Below are 14,999 nucleotides of genomic sequence, written 5' to 3' on the forward strand. Positions count from 1 at the left end.
CAAGAGTAGCAACATTATTACTTGTGGTGAACTACCATCCACCCCAACTAATCCACTTTCTCAGTGTACGATTATAGAAAACCTATCACTCTCTATAAATAATGGGGTTGATAAATCCCGGAATGTTTTCATAAGTGACTTTCATTTGGCTGTGCCCATCCTCCATGTATTGCTACTACCCATCCACAAAAAGGTGTACTTCTTTTGGTCACCGCATATTACTTGATGGGTAAGCCTTAGATCAGAGAACTAAATATTTATATGCTGATGTGTATGCCTAATTTAGTCCTGATGTAATTATTTCCTGTGCTTTTAATTTTGGAAAAAGAGATTCTCCCCAAATTCATAACATTAGAATTATTATGTGCCACCATGCTGAACCTCAGAACATCACAACAATAATATATTTTGCTCCGTTTATTTATTGAAATATACTCTCCAACTCTAAACCTCAAGTTGTATTTGGCTTTGTTTTGAATTTCTGCAAGACTCTAAAGGGTAATACGTTTTCCTTTTTTATTTATTTTAGTTTATCTGCTTAGAACATTCCTAAAGAAAATTCCAATAGCAAACCACATGAAAATAGTGCAAATGTACCAGGTTTTTTGCCCGCACAAGTTTCACTAGGTAAAATATGGTGAATTTAGGGCAGGAAAGGCCACAAAATTGCACGTGTCGCAACACATAACGGGGAAGATCCTTCTGTATTACTATGTTATGGACTGGGTAAGGAATACAAAACTCTGTGCACACCACACCGTGCATTATTGATATTAACTCCATAAGGTATTACCAATCTAGGCAACGGTTTGTTCTTAACCCCTTCGTTTCCAGGCCTTTTCCCCCCTCAGGTGCCATGCCTTGTTTTGGCTATTTGAGGCAGTTCGCGCTTAGACCCTCATAAATTTTTGTCCACATAAGCTACCCAAGCCAAATTTGCATCCTTTTTTCCCAACATCCTAGGGATTCTAGAGGTCCCCAGAGTTTGTGGGATCCCATGCAGGAGACCAAGAAATTAGCCAAAATACTGCGAACATTTCCTTTAAAAAAAAAAAAAAGAAATGGGTAAAGAGGGCCACAGAAGAAGGCTTATGTTGTGTTCCCTGAAAATGGCGTCAACAAAGCGTTTGCCGTGCTAAAATCACCATCTTCCCAGCTTTCAGGAACAGACAGACTTGAATCCGAAAACCACATTTTTCAACACAATTTTGGCATTTTACTGGGACATACCACATTTTTACTATTATTTGTGCTTTTTGCCTCCTTCCAGTTAGTGACAGAAATGGGTGTGAAACCAATGCTGGATCCCGAAAAGCTAAAGATTTCTGAAAATTAGACAAAAGTCTGAATTCACCAAGGGGTCATTTGTGTAGATCCTACAAGGTTTTCCTACAGAAAATAACAGCTGAAATAAAAGAATATTGAAATTGACGTGAAAAAAACAGCAATTTTTCTCCCCGTTTTCCTGCGACGCAGATTTTTTAAAGCAATATACCGTTACGTCTGCTGGACTCTTCTGGTTGTGGGGATATATAGGGCTTGTAGGTTCATCAAGAACCCTAGGTACCCAGAGCCAATAAATGAGCTGCACCTTGCAATGGGTTTTCATTCTATACCGGGTATACAGCAATTCATTTGGTGAAATATAAAGAGTGAAAAATAGGTATCAAGAAAACTTTTGTATTTCCAAAATGGGCACAAGATAAGCAGTGGTTATTTGCACATCTCTGAATTCCAGGGTGCCCATACTACCATGTGAATTAGAGGGCATTTCTCAAATAGACATGTTTTTTACACACTGTCTGACATTTGGAAGGAAAAAATGTAGAGAAAGACAAGGGGCAATAACACTTGTTCTGCTATTCTGTGTTCCCCCAAGACTCCCGATAAAAATGGTACCTCACTTGCGTGGGTAGGCCTAATGCCCGCGACAGGAAACGCAACATGGACACATCACATTTTTACATTGAAAACTAAAGTGTATTTTGGAAAGTGCCTAGCTGTGGATTTTGATCTCTAGCTCAGCTGGCACCTAGGGAATCCTACCAAACCTGTGCATTTTTTGAAAACTACACACCTAGGGGAATCCAGGATGTGGGGTGACTTGTGGGGCTCTCACCAGGTTCTGTTACCCAGAACCGTTTGCAAACCACAAAATTTGGCCAAAAAAACACCTTTTCCTCACATTTCGGTGACAGAAAGTTCTGGAATCTGAGAGGAGCCACAAATTTCGTTCCACCCAGCGTTCCCCCAAGTCTCCCGATAAAAATGATACCTCACTTGTGTGGCCTAGTGCCTGCAACAGGAAATGCCCCAAAACACAAAGTGGACACATCACATTTTCCCAAAGAAAACTGAGCTGTTTTTTGCAAAGTGCCTAGCTGTGGATTTTAGCCTATAGCTCAGCCGGCACCTATGGAAACCTACAAATCTGTGCATTTTTTAAAACTAGACACCTAGGGGATTCCAAGATGGGGTGACTGTGGGGCTCTCACCTGGTTCTGTTACCCAGAATCCTTTGCAAACCCCAAAATTTGGCAAAAAAACTAGTTTCTCACATTTCAGTGATGGAAAGTTCTGGAATCTGAGGGGAGCCACAAACTTCCTTCTATCCAGTATTCCTTTAGGTCTCCCGATAGAAATGATGCCTCACTTGTGTGTGTGGCCCAGGTGCCTGCAACAGGAAAAGGCCAAAAACGTGTAGAGATTAAGGGGATAGCACAGCGAGTTGATAAGCACAATGTTTTCTTTTATACATTTTTAGACTGACTCTGCTTTGGGGACACACATGTGTGGCATCATTTTACTTGGGAGACTGAGGGGAATGCTGGGTGGTAGGCGGTGACCCTACAAAAAAAAGTGAGGAAAATATGCTTTTTTTGCACAATTTGAGGTTTGCAGAGGAATTTTTGTAAGAAAATGTTAGGGGATCCACGCAAGCCACACCTACCTGGACTCCTCTGGGTGTCTAGTTTTTAAAAATGTCTGGGTTTGGTAGGTTTTCCCTAGATAACCGCCGCACCCGGGACCAAAAACACAGGTGACACCCCCCCTCTGGAAAAAAAGGTAGTGTTGCAATAGATAGTTTTGATGTGTCCATGTCTTTCTGTGATGTTCGAAACACTAAAAATGTGAAAAGAAACACACTTGGGTTATGTTAAGACCCCTCACCCACCAACTCAGTTGGTGGCATGCTTCATCATCTGGGTCCCACCTGAGACATCTAGCATGTCACGGGTGTGCTTCGATGCCTGATTTCAGCAGAGCAGGTTTTGTCATTTTTTACCACAGTCATTTTTACCACACATTCTGGTTGGATTTGGCAAAAGTGCGAGTAATGGTTCAGCAGATCACATTTCTTTAACAAGAGTTTTCAGAAAAATTAAATTCACTGTTAATAACTGAAAGGCCAAAAAACTGAACCAATGACTTACAGTTGTGAGCTGTAAAGCCGTGTCAAGGCACCAACTGCTTTACAGTCCGTTCACACACCTTTCATACATGACATGCACAAGACCATTCACGTCGCCAGCCGCGGGCCCAGCACATTACAACACTCACATCAGCAGACAGCGCCATTCAAGGGCCCGTCACTTTCATACGCCCACATTCCTGATACAGCAATCACACCAGCTCATCAGAGTGTGTGTACTGGTATTTGGCTGGCATTGTGTTGCAATGGTTAACAGCAAGTCACTATTTACACTGCCAGCTAAGCGCCACTCCACACACACCGCCATCTCTTTTTTTTTTTTTAAACAAAAAAGAGACCACTAACTAATTACAAATAAGTACAAAACTATAAACTCAAAAGCTCTAACCAAATGCATGACAGTAGTGGCAACTGTGAAACTGAACAAAAAATATAAAACAACACAGAACAGGCAGTTTTCACTCATGGTAGTATCCAATAATTCTTCTGGGTGTGGTAACTTCTAAAACAGCCGGCCACACACAGCCCATGCTTAGAAGGACAATCGGGGGAGTAGTTCCGAGTCTTCCTCCGGCTACCTTTTCAGGCACAGACTCTACATTTCTTAATGGGAAAGTCCTTTTTGGGAGTGGGAGGAATGTGATTGGGAAAGTGGATTATCTTTCAATCTAGCCACATCCTCCACAACTGCTACTCTAGGGACTCTTGCCTGTTCCACCACAATAAGGATCTCTGTCACCGACTCCTGAAATTTAACAAATTTCATCCTTCACTCAGGGAAACAATCCTTAAACACAAAAGAAGCATTAAAAGTTGCTAAATGAAACAAATGAATGGCCAACTTTTTATACCAAACGTAAGATTTGGTATACTCTATCATCACCACTCATGTGTTTATTGTAGTCTAAAATGCACACAAGTTTGTGCACTTCAGCAACTTTATCCCAAACAGCCACAGGTGAAGTACTTTCATCATGTATGGTAGTTAACATGTAGACATCCCTTCTGGCCGCAAATTTCAGAGCTAGCATCTCATTATTCCGCAAGGCACTGCACTGTCCCCTCTCAAGTGTTTTACAGACAATCTCCCTTGGATAGCTTTTCCGGTTAAAGCGGATTGTGCCACACGAAACAGTGTCCACTCTAAACAATTCCTTGAACAACTGCACTCCATTGTAGAAGTTAACTACATACAATTGGTGACCTTTGTTAAACAGTCGTCTGCCAAGTTCCCACACAATTTTCCCACTAACTCCAAAAGTGGACGGGCAACCAGAGGGGTCAATACTGGAATACCTACCAGTGTAGACCCAAAAAATTATACACATATCCTGTATTACTTTCTGACAGCATATACAATTTAATTCCATACTGGGCCCCCTTGCTAGGAATGTACTGCTTAAAAACCAAATGCCCCTTGAACAGGACCAAAGACTCCTCTACAGATATTTCTTTCCCTGGAACATAAACCCCTGAAAATGGATCAACAAAATGATCAAGGACAGGCCTAATCTTACAAAGATGGTCACAGTCAGGATGATCTTGTGGCAAGGCTAAAGCATTGCGAAGAAGAAGTTAATACTGATTACGAGTCATGGTTGCAGGAAATATAGCCGTTGTCATCAAGGGACTAGTAGACCAATAAGAAGCCAACAATGGCTTCCTTATCAACCCCATCAAAAAAGTCAAACCTAGGAACTTTTTCAACTCTTCCAGATTTGTGGGAATCCACTGGGTAACTCTATACTGAGGCCTAAGTCTGGCAGCGTTGTACCTAAAATACTGCTCTGCATACAAATTAGTCTGCTCAACAGTCTCTTCCAAAAATACATCGTCCGTAAACAACTGAAAGAAATTGGCAGGAAAAAAGTTTTCCGTATTGACTCTACACCCTGGGAGACCACTAAATGCAGGCAACTGTGTGTCTGCTCCATGTTTGGGGCAAATCCAGGTGTCAGGTCTTCCAATGGGAAACCCTTCAGCCCCAGGCTGCTGCACTATTGGCTCATCAATGTCCTCCTCTAAAACAGGCACTTTATCCGCACTGAGAGTGGCTTCCTCATCAGAAGATTTCTCTTGGACAGAAAACTCACTGCCAGAATCTCTCACTTCCGGCTCTGCCTCAGATGCAGAGTCAGTCTCATAATCATGGTCAGAAGACGACTCAAAAAGCAGGCAAACAGCCTGCAGAGCGGTCACTGGGCGGCTATTGATGATCCTTTCTAAGAAGTGTAACTTGACAAAAGCGCCAGCAACAACCAGCACTGTCTAAAATAAGTAATAAAGTGTGGCTTTATCACAAAAGTGTTATGTACTCAAAAACTATACCAGTCACTTGTCTGAAAAAGCTAGACTCGCCATCAACTACTCTGCACAGACACAGCAATCACCGATGATATCCCACTAAAAAGAAAAAAGTAAAGCAAATTAGACATAAGACAACACAAATATCATTGTGCACAAATCTAAGGACACAATCCTGCATTTAGTACACCACCTACAAACATGTCATTCATGCATGTTAACATTACTCCTTTCGAGTAAATTGCGTTTGCTTACCTAAAACATGCAACTACGCAAACTGCAGGTCAACTACTGCCTAAACAGCAAGGATCCACAGGAAAGGAAGCAAAAGCTTTGAGCTAGAACAAAAAGGAGAAATAAACTGTGATAATCACAAATACTGTGCCAGTTGACAAACACCCCGCCACCAAGCATTTCCAGATTTTCCCTGGTGCCTAAGTGGATTCTGCCTCCCTTGGGGGTAGATGGCCCTAAAAAAAAAAATAGGCCCTTCTGCCCCAAGGGGGGCAGAAATGGGCAACAGGGCTGTGCTCCCTTTGGGAGGCGACCCTTGCTAAAGGAGGTGACCCTTGCTAAAGAGGGCGCCCCAGCACAAAAACACAAAGGGGAAGGAAAAAAAATCCCTGGCGTCTTAGTGGATTCTGTCCCCCTTGGGGGCAGATGAGCCTAAAAAAAATAGGCCGATCTGTCCCCCTTTTGGGGAACACATGACTGATGGCCCCTGGTCGCCCCCCCAACCATGGCCTTTGGGGGGCGACCCTTGCCAAAGGGGACACCACTTGCACAAAACACACACATACACAAGATCCCTGGTGACTAAGTGGATTGGCCCTAAAATAATAGGCCAATCTGCCCCGAGGGGGGCAGAAATGGCCAAGAGTTCTGTGCCCCCTTTGGGGGGGTGACCCTTGCCAAAGGGGGCGCCTCCTAGAACAAAAAAAACAAAGGGTAAGAAAAATAAAATCCCTGCCATGATCTGCCCCCAAGGGTAGCAGAAATGGCCAACACTAATGTCCCCCCCTTAGTGGGGGGGGGAGCAAAACTTCCCCAAGGGGGGTACCCCCAACACACAAAAAACACACACTCAGACAACACAATCCCTGGGGCCTAGTGTATTTCGACCCGCCCAGGGCAGGATCGGCCGAAAATATGGCCGATCTAGCCCCAGGGGTGGCCGAAACGTATTAAAAAATATTCCCCCCAGAGCAGTTACCCTTGCCTAAAACATTAGGTAAAAAAAACTCCCTGGTGTCTGGTGGGGTTCCCTCCCCCCTCCCCGAAAAAAAGTCCGATCTGCTCCTAGGGGGTGATAAAACACAGATATATTTATGTCCCCAGGGGAGAGACTCATGCCCAAGGGGTTGCTTCCCAAAACAAACAAAGAAAACATCCCTGGTGTCTAGTGGGTGGATTCCTGCTCCACGATCGTGGGCCTTGTCCGCAATCGTGGAGGAGAAATCCACTCAAAACAGGCACAGGTGGAATGGAACAACTCTATCCTTTCCCCCTGTGTATGTTTTTCCCCCTCCAAACCCTCCAAGGATTCTCACCTTTACTATGTCTCTCTCCAATCGCGCTGGAAGCAAATGGCTTCCAGCGCATCCCCAGCAACATTTGATGATGTCTGCGTGATGTGAGCACACTGACAACATCAGATTGCCAGGGGAGGGTCGGGGTGGAAGGGGAAAGTGATTCCCCTTCCATCCCCGATGGGGGGGGGGGGGGCTGTGGGCCGGGTGCAGGACGAGCTGGGCTCGACCAAGGCACACAGTAATCGTGGCCAAGGGTGAGCCCAGCTCGTCCAAGGCACTCAACCGGTTAATGAGGTCTGATTTTGTATTTGGGAACTTTTACATTATAATATAACAGATGAGACTTTAAAGCAGAGTGTAATGAGCCAGTTGTGCAGATCTATATAAGCCCAGAAACTGCAAATGCTGCTACATGTTTGGTCTATTACATCTCTTCGCAACACGTACCATAGATATGGGTTTGTAATGCTGGTAGTGATTTAAAGCTGCATTTTGTTATCCACTTCATGCATGTCAACCCCTTGGCTATTTACATCTATTCTAGAAGTAAATTTGTATACGTGTTGGAAATTTCACGATAGATGTTATTTTATATCTGCTGTATGTTTTGAAAAACTGTTACTCCTTATAAAACTGGAGATGATGTAAAAATTGTAAGGAACCTACATGAGGTAATTATGGCGAGCTGAATACAATAGCAAAAACCTAGAGTAGCATGTTAACATTCCTTTCATATATGCGTGCTTATGAATTCTTAAATGTGTTGTTTGCAGTTGGCAAATTATTTGAAATATTTAGAAAATTAAATAAAAATACAAGATATTAATTATAGGTCAATGGTTAGAACCTAGGTCTGTGGATTAGCTCTGAAAGCAATAAGAATCTAAAGACACATTGTTTGTGAATTGAGCAAATGAAATTGTTTCAGTTAAGTGTATGGCAAAATTCTAAACCTAATTTTTTGGGGTGTTTTGTTTTAGGGTGTGATTACTCTGGAAACCCTAGGAAAAAGAGGCTATCGAGTGCCACCTTCAGGAACAATACAAGTGGTATGTGTCATTCATGTACTAGACTACAATGCATAGTTTCTCCAACTAAAATTTGACTTATAAGCTCTTTTAAAACGAAATAGTGCTTAGTTCAGTAAAATGTGGTATGCTCACACATTAGCATCAGGGCTCTGGTCTTTTAAAGTGAATTTTAACATACTTTACTTTCTTTTTAATTACAATATTCTTTACCCCCTGGGACCTAGTTAGGTAAACATATAGGCCCTCATTCCAACCCTGGCGGTCTCTGACCGCCAGGGCGGAGGGCAGCGGAAGCACCGCCAACAGGCTGGCGGTGCTTCCAGGGCTATTCTGACCGCGGCGGTAAAGCCGCGGTCAGAAAAGGGGAACCGGCGGTTTCCCGACAGTTTTCCCCTGGCCCAGGGAATCCTCCATGGCGGCGCTGCTTGCAGCGCCGCCATGGGGATTCCGACCCCCTTCCCGCCAGCCTGTTTCTGGCGGTTTTCACCGCCAGAACCAGGATGGCGGGAACGGGTGTCGTGGGGCCCCCTAACAGGGCCCCATACAGATTTTCACTGTCTGCTTTGCAGACAGTGAAAATCGCGACAGGTGCCACTGCACCCGTCGCACCCCTGCAACTCCGCCGGCTCCATTCGGAGCCGGCTTCCTAGTTGCAGGGGCTTTCCCGCTGGGCCGGCGGGCGGCCTTTTGGCGGTCACCCGCCGGCCCAGCGGGAAAGCCAGAATGGCCGCCGCGGTCTTTTGACCGCGGAGCGGCCAAATGGCGGTAACCGCATGGCGGGCGGCTACCGCCGCCCGCCACGGTCAGAATGACCGCCTTAATGTACATATAGTAAATGAAGGAAGACTGATGCAGACTTCAGACTTTTTCACCAAACGAAACTTGCACAGGAAAGAATTTTACAGCATTGTGAAAGTAACATATTTTTTATAATTGATTCTTGTACATACAATAATTAGTGTGTAAAGTGTTCGATAACTCACTCATAAAGGGAAACTACAACAGAAGTTGAGTAACAGTGTTGTCAATTGTGCAGGCACTAAAGCTAACCAATAGGGCAACTGACAACTATAAATGGTAATTAGAACAAATAGAAATTGAGTAGAATGCAGGCAGTGGAGATTGTAGGATGAAGGGAGCTACTCTTCATGTAAAAAAGCATCCATTATTGGTAACGTCAAAAAATAAAAAGAGAACAAAAAATAAAATACAAACATTATCTAAACAAAATGATGCTATATACATCAGTATATTGCACTCTTATTTTTTTTATATTTCACTCTTATAGTTTAACCTTTGTAAGATATTTACACCTTCCTATTACTAATGCTTAGATGGCAGCACCTTTTCTCCTTCATGTTCAGTTTTGTTTTTCCGTTAGGTATTTAAGCTGTCATACTTCGTTTACTTCCCCATCTTGAATTTTGGTCATCCATTGTTACCCAAAGAATGTTAGTATTCTTCCTGTGAAGAACTTTTTTAAAAAGACCCTTGTTCACCAGATTCATTATGATATGTGACATGAAATATCGAATGCACCCCAATATTCTGGGTCATTCCATCACCGTAGTGTTTATTAAACAGGGTATATGCTCCGAGGGGTGGGCTTGCCGTTTGATAATGGTTGTTATCTGTTTTTGAGTGTCCCCAGTGAAGGCTGTCACTAGAGCTTTAAGAGCATGTCTGGGAGAATTTTCCTCTGTGCACTTGACATAAACTGTTCTGAAACCTGAGCTTATTCATTCAGCATACCTGGTCTTTATTATCCATACCAAAGACATGGGGAGGTTGATTGGTGAGTAAAACCACCATGGTTGAATGTGTGATAGAAGATATATAACATTTTCTACCTGCAACAAAGAAGTAATAACAGTCTGCACTTGGACTGACAGTCTTGAATTAGAACAGAAAGTTCAGGTGGGCTCTCTGAGCAGCAACATGAAGGTAGTCTTGAGTGGAAGGCTTTGGTCAAAACCAATTTAAATAAAACAAATGTAAATGGCAACCATAATTTTATGTTTTACAAAGTGTGAATGTTTTGGAAGTAGATAAAACTCCAAGATGTCCTGCTTTTCTCAGTGATGAGAGTTATAAAAGCCACTCTGGGGCAGCCTGGTCTAAGAGTGCAGTCCTTATACTGCATTAGTTATCTATTATCTCCAGGGTTCTGACAAACCAGATAGTTTGAAATAGCAGTGTCCCCAAGGCCACTGACATCCTAAAAAGCCAATAGTAGACTTTCACACAAATTTTCCCTGCCAGGTTTTTGTGTTTTGGTATACAGGAAGAATTATTCACCCCTAAGCCATCAACTCCCATTTTATGCAGAAAAAGAACAGTTAGATTATTTGAATTAAGTACTTGATGTTTTAGGAAGTCAAAATGACATGTATTTAACCGATTTATTCTTATAAGTAGAAACAGTGTTCTGTTTGGCAGTTGAACAAATATTTTGACATTGCGCATGACTAATCTGTGTCCTATGCAGTGGCTTAAAGTAGAATGGCGTAGAGTAATGGTGTAATGTAGTGTAGAGTGCAGTGGCATAGAGTGCAGTTGTGCAGAGTGGATTGGTAGTGCTTTGAGGTAGACTGTAATGGTGTAGAGTGTGGTAACAGTGGAGTTGTGCAGAGAAGAGTGCAGTGGTGTAGATTGCAGTGGCATAGAGTGCAGTAACACACAGTGGAGTAACATGGTGTAAAGTGGAGTGGTGCAGAGTACAGTACAGTGGCATGGAGTGGCAATGAATGAATTACAATGGTGTGGTAGCACAATTCCTTTATAGACAAAATATCTTCAGTAGAAATCACCCTTCATTTGCACAGGCATACAGAAAGTATATGGCGCACAAACGGTAATGTGTGAAAATGTCATCACCCAGTCCCTTGATTTATTTTGATCATTTTAAAATATTTGTTTCCACCACTTCAAAATTACGGAAAGAATGTGCTTCATCTGGGTTTTTTTAATTCTGAAAAATCTGCACAATTCATTTACAGACATTTAAATCTTGTTGTGTGTTATAAAGAAATTACATCGTGCAACCTTCTACAAGCACTCCCAGGAGCCGGAGCCAGCATTATTGTCACATAAATCCTTTCACCTTGAAGTCGGAGAAAGAAAAGTAAATACCAAGCTCCCTGGAAGAGAGAGTCAGACATTAGACCTCTGCCTTTGAATGCACAGCAAATGTGACAAGATAAAAACAAGATTTAAAGGCCTGTTTACAGAATTGAGGACTGGTGGAAGAATACAGTAAAAAGGGTTTGGGTGGGGAAAGGGACGACCTTGAGCTGGACAGCCTGAAACAAATAGAGCCAGCAAACAAAAAGCAAGCAAATGTGAGTTACAAACCACAAAGCCAATGGAAAACAATGGACAGAATGCATTCCAAGGGAAGTTTTCAGCTGAGAAAATTCCAAATGTCCTGAAGATGTTGTTAGCAAACCATACAGCTGAACTGTCTGTTTAGGCTCCGGCCTAATAGTCCTGTTTTGCTAGCAACATGGTTTTATTTAAGGCTTTTAAGGCTATGAAAAAGGAATTAAGGATCTATCTATAGGTGATTTTAAACTGTACCTGAGAATTGCTATGACTTACCAAAGAAGCCTATGTCCCTCTGTACATAGACCTTTGCAGCTTCAGTTACTGTTGTGTAAATCTATTAAACTACCACATTGTAGGAACCCTAATAGCAGACTTGAAAAAGTGGCTGGTGTTGCAGTAATTTTGAATGAAGAGAGAAGAAAAATATGATTGCATGGTTATGCTCCCAGTGCATGATTTTTTAACTTTGCAAAAAAGATGTTAATACTGTGAAGGTCAAGCCTGCTAGGCAGTGCAAGCTGCCTGGTTGCAGAACGCCTAATTATTGTAATTTGTTAGATGTGTCAGGCTTTGAGTGGTCTTCCCCCAAACGTTTTGCCTTCCTCCCCCACTTTAGCCAGTGCTAAAGTGCATGTGCTCTCTCCTTAAAACATTATAGGATTGGCTTATGTATAATTGGCATATTTAATTTACTTGTAAGCCCATAGTAAAGTGGCTCTACATGTGCCCAGGGCCTGTAAATTAAATGCTGTAATGGGCCCGCAGCACTGATTGTGTCTTCCACCTAAGTAGCCCTTTAAACATGTCTCAGGACTGCCATTACAGTCTAAGTGTGTTCCATTTATAGCTACCATTTCAACCTGACAAAATAAAGCTTTTGCCAGGCCCAAACCTTCCTACATACATATGTTGCCCCTAGGGTAGGTCCTGGACAGCCCAGAGGGTAGGGTGCAATGTATTTAAAAAGTTGGAAATGTACTTTTAAATTTTACTTGTCCTGGTGGTAATAAACTCTTACATTCAATTTTCACTGCTGCAAGACCTACTTCTCCCATAGGATCACATTGGAATTACCCTATTACCTTTTATAAGTATAATTTCCAAATGGGAATAGGTCACCACTTCATATTTGATGTCTCTGGAATTCCAATTTAAAATTTTAGCTTACACTGAAGTCGTATTTAAAATTACAATTCTACAAGTGTCACTTTTAGAAAGTTGGCATTTTCCTGCCTTAGCCATTTAGTGCCTGTAGCCTGTCTCTGGTCCCATGACTGCATTTAGCTGACAGTTGGGCTTTGCGCAATCTCTTGTTAGTGGTAGCCTCAACAAAGGTCTTGCAGCTCCTCGAAACCAATGCATCACCCCCACTGCGTGATGTATCGTCTGACTCAATACTTTACAAGCCCTCGTTGATGAGGTCTTCAACACAAAAAGAACTTAAAGCGCAGCCTCTCCGAATCTCAGAACAAACACATCACTTCGGCTGCGCAACACATCTTTGTGGATCCTCACAACATTCCTCAAACCAGCATTGATGGTACTTTGTTCAGCTGTCCTAACTGGACCCTGTAGCCAGCCCGTGCTCCATCTCTGTCAGCCTGAAATTGTGTCCCGGTTCAGCGGGATAAGATATCCACAGTTAGCACTTTATGCTGCTTTTTGACACTATTTTTATTCAAATCTTTAAACTTGACTATCTCTGGTTGTACTAATTGAATTTTTGTCATTTTGGTCTTGTTTTATTTATTAAAAATTATTCAGTTTTTCTAATGCTTTGTGTGGGCTCCTTTGGTGGTGTATTTTTATCATGCTCCTGTTTAAAGTGTTGCACAGATAATTCACACACAGGTTAATTTAGTGTTTGCTTGTGTCTTTATGCTGAGAAGTATGGTGGTTGCTGCTCGAAGTGTTTCATCCTCCTCAACTAGTAACCCGATTTCTTACACTGGTGTTCAGTAATCTAAGACCAATTCGAGTTTTTTTAAGTTCTCCTTGATTGGCTTGTTTTTTGTTTATCCAAATCTTTCCTAATTTTTTTTCAAATCTGTTTATTGATCATAATAGAGATTGCCAGAGCAATTGCTCACAGAGGCGAGCGAGTTAAGTACCCATACAGAGACTTATACATTGTGATAAATATGTAAATATACTATGAAAACCCTAACAATTAACTGTGCCACTTAATAACAATTGGTGATGTTGCATTGTGTGTGGGGCGGGGAGGGTTGCCTGTGCCTGGTTCAAAGAATGTAATGACACGCTTATTGGCACATTAGTTACCAATTGCGGACACCTAGATATGTTGGGTGAGGGTGCCAAGAGGGGACGGCTTTAGTCATGACGTGGCCTGTCCAGTTGCGAGCAGGCAACATCTTAATCAGTGTCCACCATGCGCGGGATCCTCAGCTACTTGGCGGTGTGTGGTGGGTGAGATGTGCAAACTACCCCAGCAGGGCGTGAGTGACCCAAAGGTAGGAAGGGGCTATGTGCCCGTCCAATACCATGCAATACACGCAGGGCTCAAGGTGGGTGTATGTCATTCTTAGCTTCAGTGCTTACAATAAAGACGTCCCATTTTTCAGAGCCTCCCTGAGCCAACCCTCTATACTGTAATTGGAGTAGTGTTTGAGCCTCCGCGTGGGAGCATTGTAGCCAGCTGGTATATCCCGGAGCATGCGGAGCCTTCCAATGGGTTGCTATCAACCGCCTAAACACTATGAAGGCCAGATCAATAAATCTGTGTAGCTGTTTGTCCCCTTTGACGCGGCGACGCAGACGCAACAGGCAGGACTCTGGGTCCATATTCAGAGTATGATCAGTTTTATCGGCTACAGTGTCAGTAACACGTTGCCAGTCTATGGCTAACTGGGGACATTATCTTATCTCATTTCCACTACTAAACTGTCTGAAACCACACATGCAGTAATGGATTTTGAACTGCCAACTTGGAGAGTTACACCGTAGCTGAGCTCAAACAGTTCTGCCAGGAAAGGAGACTACAGATTCAAAAGGTTGGAGCTGCAGAAAGCTCCGACAGCCTGGACAGAGGTCAACCAGTTGATGACCGCCTGAGAGGAGCAGGAGGATGAGGATGATGTGTAGGAGTAGGATCAGGACATCAGCCCTGAAATGCAGTCTTCAGGGAAGGGGGATGACCTATCTCCTGCACTGGGGCCCCTTGCTAGAGCAGGAAGCAGTGTCTCTTCACATGGCCTGAACCCAGAGTCGCTGGGGGTCAGGAAGGCAGAAAGGGAATTTCAACTGCATATGGCCAAACTTGAAATGGAGGAGAGGCTGGCCATGGAGGAGAAAAATTTGGGGCATGAAAGGAGCTGGATGTTAAAGTTAAAGAATCAAAGTCCAGCAGCA

At 43.0% G+C, this 14,999-nt stretch overlaps 1 protein-coding gene across 1 annotated transcript in view; it reads left to right on the top strand.

Annotated features, from left to right (window-relative positions):
* ATOSA (atos homolog A) overlaps nt 1–14,999 on the top strand; it is a 257,996-nt gene that overhangs the window by 194,090 nt on the left and 48,907 nt on the right. Inside the window, exon 10 of the mRNA XM_069222452.1 lies at nt 8,250–8,318. Within this exon, the coding sequence (XP_069078553.1) occupies nt 8,250–8,318 (69 nt within the window). The remainder of the gene's footprint in view (nt 1–8,249; nt 8,319–14,999) is intronic.

The sequence above is a fragment of the Pleurodeles waltl genome, chromosome 3_1 (genome assembly GCF_031143425.1).
Source record: "Pleurodeles waltl isolate 20211129_DDA chromosome 3_1, aPleWal1.hap1.20221129, whole genome shotgun sequence".
Lineage (NCBI taxonomy): Eukaryota > Metazoa > Chordata > Amphibia > Caudata > Salamandridae > Pleurodeles > Pleurodeles waltl.